At 44.4% G+C, this 12,338-nt stretch overlaps 1 protein-coding gene across 2 annotated transcripts; it reads left to right on the top strand.

Annotated features, from left to right (window-relative positions):
* Positions 1-591: 591 nt before the first annotated feature.
* Positions 592-9,509, top strand: LOC120992732 (serine protease inhibitor swm-1-like). Of its 2 annotated transcripts, XM_040421686.1 has the most exons (4): positions 592-670; positions 755-830; positions 4,779-4,814; positions 8,837-9,509. In XM_040421686.1, exons 1-4 carry the CDS (start codon positions 605-607, stop codon positions 9,229-9,231), a joined length of 573 nt encoding a protein of 190 aa, XP_040277620.1. In that variant the 5' UTR covers positions 592-604; the 3' UTR covers positions 9,232-9,509. The 2 variants fall into 2 exon arrangements, with proteins under 2 accessions (XP_040277620.1, XP_040277621.1); XM_040421687.1 differs by lacking the exon at positions 4,779-4,814.
* The last annotated feature ends 2,829 nt before the right edge of the window (positions 9,510-12,338 follow it).

Raw genomic sequence — 12,338 nt, 5'->3', positions numbered from 1 at the left:
GATGCATACATTACAACACTGTCACTGGAGAAGGCATGTAAAAACTGGAAGAGCATAACCCCTATTTTCTGGCTTGGACAAGCTCTTTTTCTTAGCAAGGTCTCCTAACTGACACCCGGATATTGTGCAGCTAGAACCCCCTGTGTTTAATAGTAATTTGAGGTAAGCAATTATTTAATTTCTCTCCAAACACCACCCCAAAAGGACAAATGAAGCATTACATGGCTGTGTTTGAAGTGAAAGGTCTGTTCGATACAATGCACAATGACGTGTCTGGTCCTCCAAAGACCTTAAGGCATGACATGTCTGGTCCTCCAAAGACCATGTTGCTCTTCTTTGTGTTGTCTAATAGATGAGGGTCTTCAGCGTAAACGCTAATTACTCAAAATGCAATAAAGGATATTTGATCATTTTTCTAAACCAGACATCCCTGTAATCTTCTGAGGCAGCAGCACTGCTCCTTGATGAGATGTCACTCCCTGACTTTTATTAAGGATAGTAATTATCATACAGGTTAAAAAAAATGTTAAGCAATGTGCAGATATAACAAAAATGAAATTACATAAGCGAATATATGTTCATCCGCCCAACCTGGCTCTTATAAATGTGGCTGCAGGATTTCGGTTTAGTCCAGCAGTCATCACAGGAGCTTTTCCCAGAGCCCGAACAGGTAATGTAGAAGACAAGTGTTCTTTACTTACTTTACCATTGATCTGCATTATTTTAATGTCTTGTCTGTATCTTCTGTTATCAGCGACTTGTGGTATCTTCAGCTTTTATCAGAAGAGACATGGGCTTCTTCAAATTATCTGCTGTCTTCTTGCTCTCACGTATGTATTTCAAACTCTCATGCATGTGATTTTATTTTTGTTTTAAATTTTCACAAAATCCCATTAAGGGAAGCCAAATTGAAGACGCAATGGGATGTGTGTGCTTTATGGCTACTATAAAGAATGAGAGTTCATAGAGATTAATGTGTCCATGCACATTCTCAAGTAATACAGTCATTTCCTTAGACACCATAAAATTGCAGAGGAGTTGCATTATCTGTATATACATTGTGTAGTGCTACTATCAAGCATTATCCGGGCTTCCAGCAGTACAACCGAGCTGTCATTAGACCCCTTTCCCTGTGAAGACAAGATTAATTCAACAGAATCAGAATTTGACTAGCGATGAGTGAATCAAGTTCTATGAATCTAAATTCGACCCAAATTTTTGATAAATTCAGATTCTGATTTGCATATCCATTTTTCCAAAGACCCAAAGGAATATTGCCTGGCCTATAATAGTTCTCACACCTACTAGTCCCCCCGTCCTCCCAGACCAAGACCTCTCACCTAGCTAGGCTAGTTCTCTCTGCTCTGCACTGATGAGCGGCAACCACCTTGAAACAGTTGTGTCCAGATGAGATCCAAGTTTTGCTTCAAGGGCTGTTTAAAAGATGAAATCCTGACTTTTCATTTTGAAAGGAAAGCTAATTATCATTTTCTCAGAAACCAAGAGACACAATACTTAGCCTGTACAACTCCTCATGCCAGCTAGATACTCTCCATAAGGAGAATCTCTCTCTCTCTATCTCAATTCCAAGCCATTAAAAGTACTTTTGATTCTAGATGGATTTGAATGAAACTAATTTTAAGAAATTTGCTCATCCTTAAATTTGAACTGAAATACAGGAAGAATTTTGATTCCTAAAGTGATTCAATTTGGATACATTTTTGGAGAAAGAGAAACCAATATGTGAACTACAAATTTTCCTGGGAGATTTGAGTACAAATTGAATTAGATGGTTGATTCAGTCAAATCAGACCTGAAATGAGTTTACAAAAAATTTCTCTATAACACGAATGGTGATAAGATAGTTGTGGTAACCCTGTCCTCTGTTGATATTAAGATGAGTGTCCTGGCTCTGACCTTTAATGATGAGATTTCTCAGGTGATTCTAATGATAATGGGATGACCATGCTAACCTGACCCTGATAATGATAACCCATGATTGTGCCAACCCCACCCCATAATAATAGGATGACTGTGCTAACCCTACTTTCCAATAAAAATTAGATAACTGTACTGGCCCACAGGCTTAATCTGGGGTATACATAAAAATCATTGGGCCCCATAGTAAGAATCTGAATTGGGCACACATGTCCAGATGCGCCAGATCCAGCACTACCGTGATTTTCGTTGTGGCGTTCCTATGACAGAGCAGAACAACAAGCGTCACTAGCTCCAGGGTCGGACTGGCCCACCAGAGTACCAGGGGTGGGTCCAAGCTCTGAAAAGAATGGATCTCTAAGAAAACAGGACCTTTAAAGTGGTTGTCCGATTTATTCATATTGGTGACCTATCCTCAGTATAGATCACCAATATCAGATCGGTGGGGAGCCAACTGCAGGCACTCCCGCTAATCAGCTGGTTGAAGAGACGTCAGAAAACTGTACCAGCGCAGCCTTCCCTTCATTGTTTACCTACTCACCATTGCAACCGCAACGGTGATCAGTGTAATTACACCTAAGCCATCTCATTTACTTCAATGGGACGGCTCCTTCCTATACACTTTACTAGGAACAAGCCAACCCATAGAAGTGAATGGGATGGCTTACTTCTAATTACTTTGATCACCACTGTGGGTGCAATGGTGAGAAGGTAAGTAATGAAGGGAAGGTTATGCTGGCACGGTGTGCAGCCTTCTCTTTAACCAGCTGATCAGCGGGGGTGCAGGAGTCGGCTCCCTGCAGATCTGATTTTGATGACCTACGGTATCTTGAGGATAGGTCACCAATATGAATAAACCAGAAAACCTCTTTAAGATTCTATATACACAGATGGTGAGCCCTCAGAATCATTTCCTCTGGTGGGCTTCCTTGCTGTCTTACATTTAGATAATTTTCTATGCCTAAACCAGGCATAGAAAATGATGAATGAGATGGTCCTGTCGGCCCCTGCCCTTCCTCGCTCATGCCAAGTCAAAAAAAGGGGGCATGGCATGGGCGGGGAAGGGTACTGGCTCCTCTCATTCATCATTTTCTACATCTGGTTTAGGCGTAGAAAATGGCATAAATGTAAGACAGCAAGGAAGACCACAAGAGGAAATGATTCTGAGGGCTCAACCTCTATGTCTATAGGACCTCAAAGGGGGAAAAAGTTGCCAGTCTATAAAACAAAGCTGAAAAGTGACAAGCTATTATATGTGCTCCAATGACCAGTGCAGAAAAATTTCAGAACACTTTAACTAAATGGTTACCTAAAAAATCCCATAATGCTTATAATAATTAAAACAAAAATTAAGTAATATTAATTTTTGGATGATACTTGCCTTTAAGAGATATGTTTTACTTTATGTTTTTGTATTTTATTTTTGTAATCAAGTGTGTCATATAGTGTGGGTGCCTCTGGGGGTTTACTGTATATGTTCCTGGCAAAGAAATGGCCACAAATCCGCTCTTTATGAAGGTTTATGTGAGACATGGAACCAACTGAGTAAGCTCCATCACCATTGATCGCTGTGCTTTTTATTTTGGGGTTAACTACCTTCTGATAAGCATGTTTGTGAGCAGGTGATAGAACTTGCTTTAATCTTAAGGGAACCTATCACTTCAAGCATGCAGTCCAGTCTGCCAGCAGCATGGTATCCAGCAGGAGGAGCTGAGCAGATTAACATATACAGTACAGACCAAAAGTTTGGACACACCTCATTCAGAGAGTTTTCTTTATTTTCATTACTATGAAAATTGTAGATTCACACTGAAGGCATCAAAACTATGAATTAACACATGTAGAATTATATACATAACAAACAAGTGTGAAACAACTGAAAATATGTCATATTCTAGGTTTTTCAAAGTAGCCACCTTTTGCTTTGATTACTGCTTTGCACACTCTTGGCATTCTCTTGATGAGCTTCAAGAGGTAGTCCCGTGAAATGGTCTTCCAACAGTCTTGAAGGAGTTCCCAGAGATGCTTAGCACTTGTTGGCCCTTTTGCCTTCACTCTGCGGTCCAGCTCACCCCAAACCATCTCGATTGGGTTCAGGTCCGGTGACTGTGGAGGCCAGGTCATCTGGCGCAGCACCCCATCACTCTCCTTCATGGTCAAATAGCCCTTACTTTCAAAGTTTTCCCAATTTTTCGGCTGACTGACTGACCTTCATTTCTTAAAGTAATGATGGCCACTCGTTTTTCTTTACTTAGCTGCTTTTTTCTTGCCATAATACAAATTCTAACAGTCTATTCAGTAGGACTATTAGCTGTGTATCCACCTGACTTCTCCTCAACACAACTGATGGTCCCAACCCCATTTATAAGGCAAGAAATCCCACTTATTAAACCTGACAGGGCACACCTGTGAAGTGAAAACCATTTCAGGGGACTACCTCTTGAAGCTCATCAAGAGAATGCCAAGAGTGTGCAAAGCAGTAATCAAAGCAAAAGGTGGCTACTTTGAAGAACCTAGAATATGACATATTTTCAGTTGTTTCACACTTGTTTGTTATGTATATAATTCCACATGTGTTAATTCATAGTTTTGATGCCTTCAGTGTGAATCTACAATTTTCATAGTCATGAAAATAAAGAAAACTCTTTGAATGAGAAGGTGTGTCTAAACTTTTGGTCTTTACTGTATGTCATTATTGTTTGAAATTTCTGCCCTTTGACTGGTTCCCTTTCCCATTTGGTTCCAGCTCATGTAGCAAATAGAAAAAAATCTATAGAAACATTGCAAATTTTATTTTAGAAAAGACAAATTGTAACATTTGTATTATTTTGTTTCCATAGTCTTGCTGTGGGAGGTGCACAGTAACAAAGAGCCAAGTAAGTAGAACAGGACATATATCGTTAAGTATGTGAATTTAAAAGAAAAATGTAGGAGATTAATAAGAATAATATGCTGACAGGTCCATGCCTCATTCATTTTTCACAAATGCAATGTTTTGGACACGAGAGGAAAAATAATTATCTGCTGGGGTATGACAATGCCGACTGCCTTGCTGAATAACCTCTCTGACAGTACTCTCGAGGCTGAACAATACAGTTCAACAATAGTCAACTCGGCCAATTTCGGCCCAGGTACTACAGTAGGTGAACCCGATTTTGTGTCAATCTCGCTCTCTTTCTCGGCGAGATTGAGCACCTAATGAGCCCCATCGCGGGAGCCAGCGCCGAGCTGGCTTGCCGCGATGGAGACAGAGCCGTCATAGAAGCGACGGGAGATCCGACTTGGATTCCCGCCAATTCTACACGTGTGCGGCGTTTGTTATGAATCCTGAGGGGGAAGTCCCCGCCGGATTTTATATAAAAATCCGGCATGGGTCCCCCCCTCAGGAGCATACCGGGCCCTAAGGTCTGTTATGGGTTGTAAGGAGAGCCCCCCCTACGCCGAAAAAAACGGCGTAGGGGTCCCCCTACAATCCATACCAGACCCGTATCCAAAGCACGCTACCCGGCCAGCCAGGAAGGGAGTGGGGACGAGCGAGCGCCCCCCCCCCCCCCCTCCTGAGCCGTACCAGGCTGCATGCCCTCAACATGGGGGGGTTGGGTGCTCTGGGGCAGGGGGCGCACTGCGGCCCCCCCACCTCAGTGCACCCTGTCCCCATGTTGATGAGGACAGGGCCCCTTCCCGACAACCCTGGCTGTTGGTTGTCGGGGTATGCGGGCGGGAGGCTTATCGGAATCTGGGAGCCCCCTTTAATAAGGGGGCCCCCAGATACCGGCCCCCCACCCTAAGTGAATGAGTATGGGGTACATCGTACCCCTACCCATTCACCTGCAAGAAAAGTGGTAAAAACACAAATAAACCACACAGTGTATTAAAATATTTTATTTTTCTGCTCCGGAGGCCGCCCCCTGTCTTCTTTATTAGCTCTTTTACCAGGGGGGGCTCTTCTTCTTCCGCTATCCCGACGGGTCTTCTCCGCTATCCGGGGGGTCTTCTCAACTCTCCGGGGTTCTCCTTCTGTCTTCGCCGCTCTCCGTTGTTGACTCGGCGCACCCCGGTTCTTCGTCTCGCGAGATCTCGGATTTTAAATAAAAATTTAGCGAGACGAAGAACCGGGGTGCGCCGAGTCAACAACGGAGAGCGGCGAAGACAGAAGGAGAACCCCGGAGAGTTGAGAAGACCCCCCGGATAGCGGAGAAGACCCGTCGGGATAGCGGAAGAAGAAGAGCCCCCCCTGGTAAAAGAGCTAATAAAGAAGACAGGGGGGTCTTCTCAACTCTCCGGGGTTCTCCTTCTGTCTTCGCCGCTCTCCGTTGTTGACTCGGCGCACCCCGGTTCTTCGTCTCGCTAAATTTTTATTTAAAATCCGAGATCTCGCGAGACGAAGAACCGGGGTGCGCCGAGTCAACAACGGAGAGCGGCGAAGACAGAAGGAGAACCCCGGAGAGTTGAGAAGACCCCCCGGATAGCGGAGAAGACCCGTCGGGATAGCGGAAGAAGACAGAAGGAGAACCCCGGAGAGTTGAGAAGACCCCCCGGATAGCGGAGAAGACCCGTCGGGATAGCGGAAGAAGAAGAGCCCCCCCTGGTAAAAGAGCTAATAAAGAAGACAGGGGGCGGCCTCCGGAGCAGAAAAATAAAATATTTTAATACACTGTGTGGTTTATTTGTGTTTTTACCACTTTTCTTGCAGGTGAATGGGTAGGGGTACGATGTACCCCATACTCATTCACTTAGGGTGGGGGGCCGGTATCTGGGAGCCCCCTTATTAAAGGGGGCTCCCAGATTCCGATAAGCCTCCCGCCCGCATACCCCGACAACCAACGGCCAGGGTTGTCGGGAAGGGGCCCTGTCCTCATCAACATGGGGACAGGGTGCTCTGAGGTGGGGGGGCCGCAGTGCGCCCCCTGCTCCAGAGCACCCAACCCCCCCATGTTGAGGGCATGCAGCCTGGTACGGCTCAGGAGGGGGGGGGGGGCGCTCGCTCGTCCCCACTCCCTTCCTGGCTGGCCGGGTAGCGTGCTTTGGATACGGGTCTGGTATGGATTGTAGGGGGACCCCTACGCCGTTTTTTTCGGCGTAGGGGGGGCTCTCCTTACAACCCATAACAGACCTAAGGGCCCGGTATGCTCCTGAGGGGGGGACCCATGCCGGATTTTTATTTAAAATCCGGCGGGGACTTCCCCCTCAGGATTCATAACAAACGCCGCACACGTGTAGAATTGGCGGGAATCCAAGTCGGATCTCCCGTCGCTTCTATGACGCGCTTGCTGGGATGTGCTGTCACTATTCCAGTGAGTGCGAGATCTCGGCACCATGTCGCCGAGTATCAGCGCGACGCTGTCGTGCTAAAAGCACAATATCACAAACACCTACTGTACCTTGTTTCTGCCCTGATTCTGTTGGGGATGGAAGGATGTCCATCGAGGAGGACACGGAGCAGGTGGATAAGTGTCTGTTTTAGAAACCAGACTGACAGAAATGTGCAATGGTCCATAAGGCCTGGCCTAGTTGCTGTCCATACCCATATCCATGTGTCAGTGATGGCGTTCACCTCGCCACGCAGTGACAATTCCAAAAAGCGGCCCACATACTCAGCCATACGAGAGTACAAGGCAGGGATGTATTCTTTAAAATTTTGGAAGACAAGACAATTTTAAAAAATTTTTGTAGACAAGAAAACTATTTAATTTGTAATTAGACTTTTTGCAAAACTCTAAATGAATTTGGATCGATTAGACGCGATTCGGTCATCTCTGATTGGTTGTTGATATTATCATAATTTTTTGTATAATTATTAACTTTTTCTTATTATTAATATAACTACATATGCAGCGACCGGGCTGCAGGGCAGTATGTGAGCTACGGTGAGCCGGTGGGGGTAGTAGTAGTTTTACTCACTGTTCTGTATCTCCCTGGGCCTGCGTGAAGTGTAGGGAAGGTTAGCTCCAGTTCCTTCAGGGCACACTCTGCTGTACAGGGACTCCTGCCGGATGGTGGTTGAGGTGCCCTTGGTGGAATGGTTTAAGGTGCCGAGGAGGCAGGGACCCTGGTGTTCGTGACGCCAGCACCGTAAGGTGCAATGAGAGACAGTGCCGAATAAGGAGAGAATCAGGAGATACATTTTACTTGTATATTTGCCTTGAGGTAGTTATCATCCCCACCAATAATACCTTGGCTCATAAGATAATGCTGAGCTGCAACTCCAGACAACAGGCTCGGTGGGGCAGTTTTAGACAGGTTCCAACTTGACTTCAGTGAAGGAGTGATACTTTCTTTGGTTCTGGTCTTGCTCTGATATCCCAGCCTTTCGGTACTTGGATCTTTGACTAGAAATTGGCAACCAACAGGGCGTTCCCCCTATCAGCAGGCATAAGACTTCTGTTCCATTATTTGCACAGGTTACTTCAATACAATAAGTCCTCTTGGTCTCTAGCTTCTGGACAGTGGCACTTCACAAAGAGGTCCAGTAAGCCATGGGCTTAGTTTCCTATATATCTTGCCCTACTGGAGAGTGCCCAGGGGCACACAGCAGAAGCTACATGCTCTCCTCTCCTTCACTAAGCTCTCATCTCCCACTTCCTGTGACTGACCTGGTCTATATATGTGATGTTATAGCACCACCTAGTGGTGACTGGGTGTAATGCAGTTACCAGCCTGTTGTGAGGAATTTGCAGCCTAATACATAGGAAATAGAAAATGGCATCAGATGAGTTGCATAAGGTTTAGGGGCCCACTTCCAGCATGGAGTGGGACACTGCACATACTAATAGTATCCTTATTATTATTATTATTATTATTATTTTCTTCCATTTTTCTTTTAATTTGTTTAGTTTTTTCAATAAGCTCATGATAAGATAAAACCTGTTAACTCCCAGTTCATTTCCCCCTCGTCCAGCACTGAATTGTCCTCGGCACAGCTCAGCTGAATACACTTCACCGTGTGACAGGACCTGCGCCAACGCACTTAATCCTCATGGACACGTTTGCACTGAGAAGGCACAATACACCTGTAAATGTAAAATAGGATTCCTGGCTCAGATCGGGACTTCTGGGGAATCTGTACAGTGCGTCAAAGCAGAAGAATGCAAAGTCACCTGTGGTCCCAACCAGCACTATAAGGCCTGCGGATCCGGCTGCCCACCAACATGTGAAAAACCAAAGGGACCTATAATCTGTACCACAATGTGTTCTCCAAAATGTGTCTGTGATAAGGGATATGTTCGTCTTGACGATAAATGTGTACTAGAAAGCGAATGTAAAAATACACACGATCAGCCGCATCATGCCTGATCATGCTGCAGATAGAATTATGTTCTGAAAAAGCAATGACATTATATCTTTGAATGTGTAAAGCAGATGAAGCAGAGCTGAATGTGTTATTAATCTGTTTCTTTCATCCACTTTGATGATACAGCAAATGTACCTGTAGTTCTATGGAAAAAACACATCATAGTATCATCAGCCGTTAGCAAGTTGAGCTCTGCTAGATTTCCAAATGTTCATCCTCCAGTTTATTGCTGCTTGGCTTCTGTAAACTCCTTAAGAAATAATAAAAGTGTGAAATAATACATCGTAGGAGTTATCTTTAGAGATGAGCAAATTTCTCCAAAAATCTGATTTGGCCGGTTCGCCAAATTTCCCAAACCGATTTGATTCGATCCGAATTTATTCATGACGAACCACGTTAAAAAATGTCTATTTCCGGGCTGCAGAGAGCCTGTATAGTGGTGTAGAACACTGTGCCTTGCAGTAAGGCCTCATGCACACGACCGTTGTTCGGGTCCGCATCCGAGCCGCAGGTTTTTTTTTGCGGCTCGGGTGCGTACACATTCTCTTCAATGGGACCGCAAAAGATGCGGACAGCACTCCGTGTGCTGTCCGCATCCGTTGCACCGTTCCGTGGCCCCGCAAAAAAAAAAATATATATAGCATGTCCTATTCTTGTCCGTTTTGCGGACAAGAATAGGCATTTCTACAATGGGCCGCCCGTTCCGTTCCGCAAATTGGGGAAGGCGCACAGGTGGCTTCCGTTTTTTGCGGATCCGCAAAAAACTGAACGGTCGTGTGCATGAGGCCTAACACGCATAGGGAGTCTGCTGTGGTAGTGAAATAATACTGTGAGTCAGTATGACATGCAGATGACAGGCGTCGCTCTTAGAATCACTGCACACTTAAGTTATTAGGGCAATCACAGGGCCAAAACTGACCAAATAACTCAAGTGTGAACTCAGCCTTACAGGTCGATGTTAACGCCAAGAAGAAGCGCACTCTTTTTACACTGTTCACAGCTGATTCCACATAGATGTCTAGTAGAGCCCCCGACAGAGTGGAGAGGGTGTCAGTGGTAAGTGTGTGTTGACGTCACTGATTAACTTACCCTTCTTCTGATTCATAAGAACAAAAAACGGATCCTGTCTGTGGTGCATCCGCCTTCACTCGGTCAGCATTTGGTCAGTAATCCATCAGTATTGCTAAGGCAAAAAAAAACAGGAGTGGATCCAAAACAGAGATGACACGTGAATGGAATATTTACATGTCTTATGTCAGGGGCGTAGCTAGAAGTGACTGGGCCCCACTGCAAATTTTTGTATGCCTCCCCCCCTCCCCCAGAAAACTACTGATCATTACTCAAAAAACAAGCCTTCACAGAGAACGAAATATTGAAAAGTCATTTTTTTAATTAATTAAACCAAATAAAAACTTTACCAGTTTAGTATCGTATTGAGCCGCGGAATAAAGACGTCATTTTTAGTGAATGCCGTGATGTCAAAACCTCAAAAATCTTGGCGGAATTGTGTTGTTGTTTTTTTTTTTTTAAACCCACAAATAATTTTTTTCCTGCTTTCCAGTACAAGACATGGTAAATTAAGTGGCGGCATTTAAAAAAAGCATCTTGTCCCACACAAAATAAGCCCTCATATGACTATGTGAACGGAAAAATAAAAAGGTTATGGCTTATGTAAAAATGAAAATAGGCCTGGTCTTTAAGGGGTTAAAAGGTATCAAACTACAATGTTTTATATTGTTTGCTTTTTTGGAGAGCATCAGGGTTTTTGCACATTTTACATACACAACACTGCTACATGCACGCACACACACAGCTCTGGGTGCCACATTATATATCACTGTGTTGCACATTTTACATATACAGCTCTGCTACACACACCGCTCTGGGTTTGCACATTATATATCACTGTGTTGCACATTTTACACATACAGCTCTGCTACACACACAGCTCTGGGTTCGCACATTATATATCACTGTGTTGCACATTTTACACATACAGCTCTGCTACACAGACAGCTCTGGGTTTGCACATTATATATCACTGTGTTGCACATTTTACACATACAACTCTGCTACACACACAGCTCTGGGTGGCACATTATATATCACTGTGTTGCACATTTTACATATACAGCCCTGCTACACACACAGCTCTGGGTTCGCACATTATATATCACTGTGTTGCACATTTTACACATACAACTCTGCTACACACACAGCTCTGAGTGGCACATTATATATCACTGTGTTGCACATTTTACATATACAGCCCTGCTACACACACGGCTCTGGGTTCGCACATTATATATCACTGTGTTGCACATTTTACACATACAACTCTGCAACACACACAGCTCTGGGTGGCACATTATATATCACTGTGTTGCACATTTTACACATATAACTCTGCTACACACACAGCTCTGGGTGGCACATTATATATCACTGTGTTGCACATTTTACACATACAGCTCTGCTACACACACAGCTCTGGGTTCGCACATTATATATCACTGTGTTGCACATTTTACACATACAGCTCTGCTACACACACAGCTCTGGGTTCGCACATTATATATCACTGTGTTGCACATTTTACACATACAGCTCTGCTACACACACAGCTCTGGGTTCGCACATTATATATCACTGTGTTGCACATTTTACACATGCAGCTCTGCTACACACACAGCTCTGGGTTCGCACATTATATATCACTGTGTTGCACATTTTACACATACAGCTCTGCTACACACACAGCTCTGGGTTCGCACATTATATATCACTGTGTTGCACATTTTACACATGCAGCTCTGCTACACACACAGCTCTGGGTTCGCACATTATATATCACTGTGTTGCACATTTTACACATACAACTCTGCTACACACACAGCTCTGGGTGCCAGAGTCACATCCTGGACAATCATGATGGTTTTCAAAAGATCTGACGACACTGGAATGTGGGAATAGAGACCTTATGGATCTTTCCTCGCCTGCTCCCTTTGACCTTCTTTTTTATGACTCTCCTTTGTGGTTGTTTGGGCACAATGGACAAGTTAATTCTGCCCATCTTTTACAACTATAGTATATTATATAAGTACTCTGC

The sequence above is a fragment of the Bufo bufo genome, chromosome 1, assembly GCF_905171765.1.
Source record: "Bufo bufo chromosome 1, aBufBuf1.1, whole genome shotgun sequence".
Classification (NCBI taxonomy): Eukaryota; Metazoa; Chordata; class Amphibia; order Anura; family Bufonidae; genus Bufo; species Bufo bufo.
This window is presented reverse-complemented; position numbering and strand designations above follow the sequence as displayed.

Bases quoted from the DNA above. Each gene is read 5' to 3' on its own strand.
- LOC120992732 (XM_040421686.1), top strand. From the start codon at position 605: ATGTGGCTGCAGGATTTCGGTTTAGTCCAGCAGTCATCACAGGAGCTT. The intron at 831-4,778 runs GTATGTATTTCA...TTGTTTCCATAG, and splicing joins TGCTGTCTTCTTGCTCTCAC to TCTTGCTGTGGGAGGTGCAC. The intron at 4,815-8,836 runs GTAAGTAGAACA...CCCCTCGTCCAG, and splicing joins GCACAGTAACAAAGAGCCAA to CACTGAATTGTCCTCGGCAC.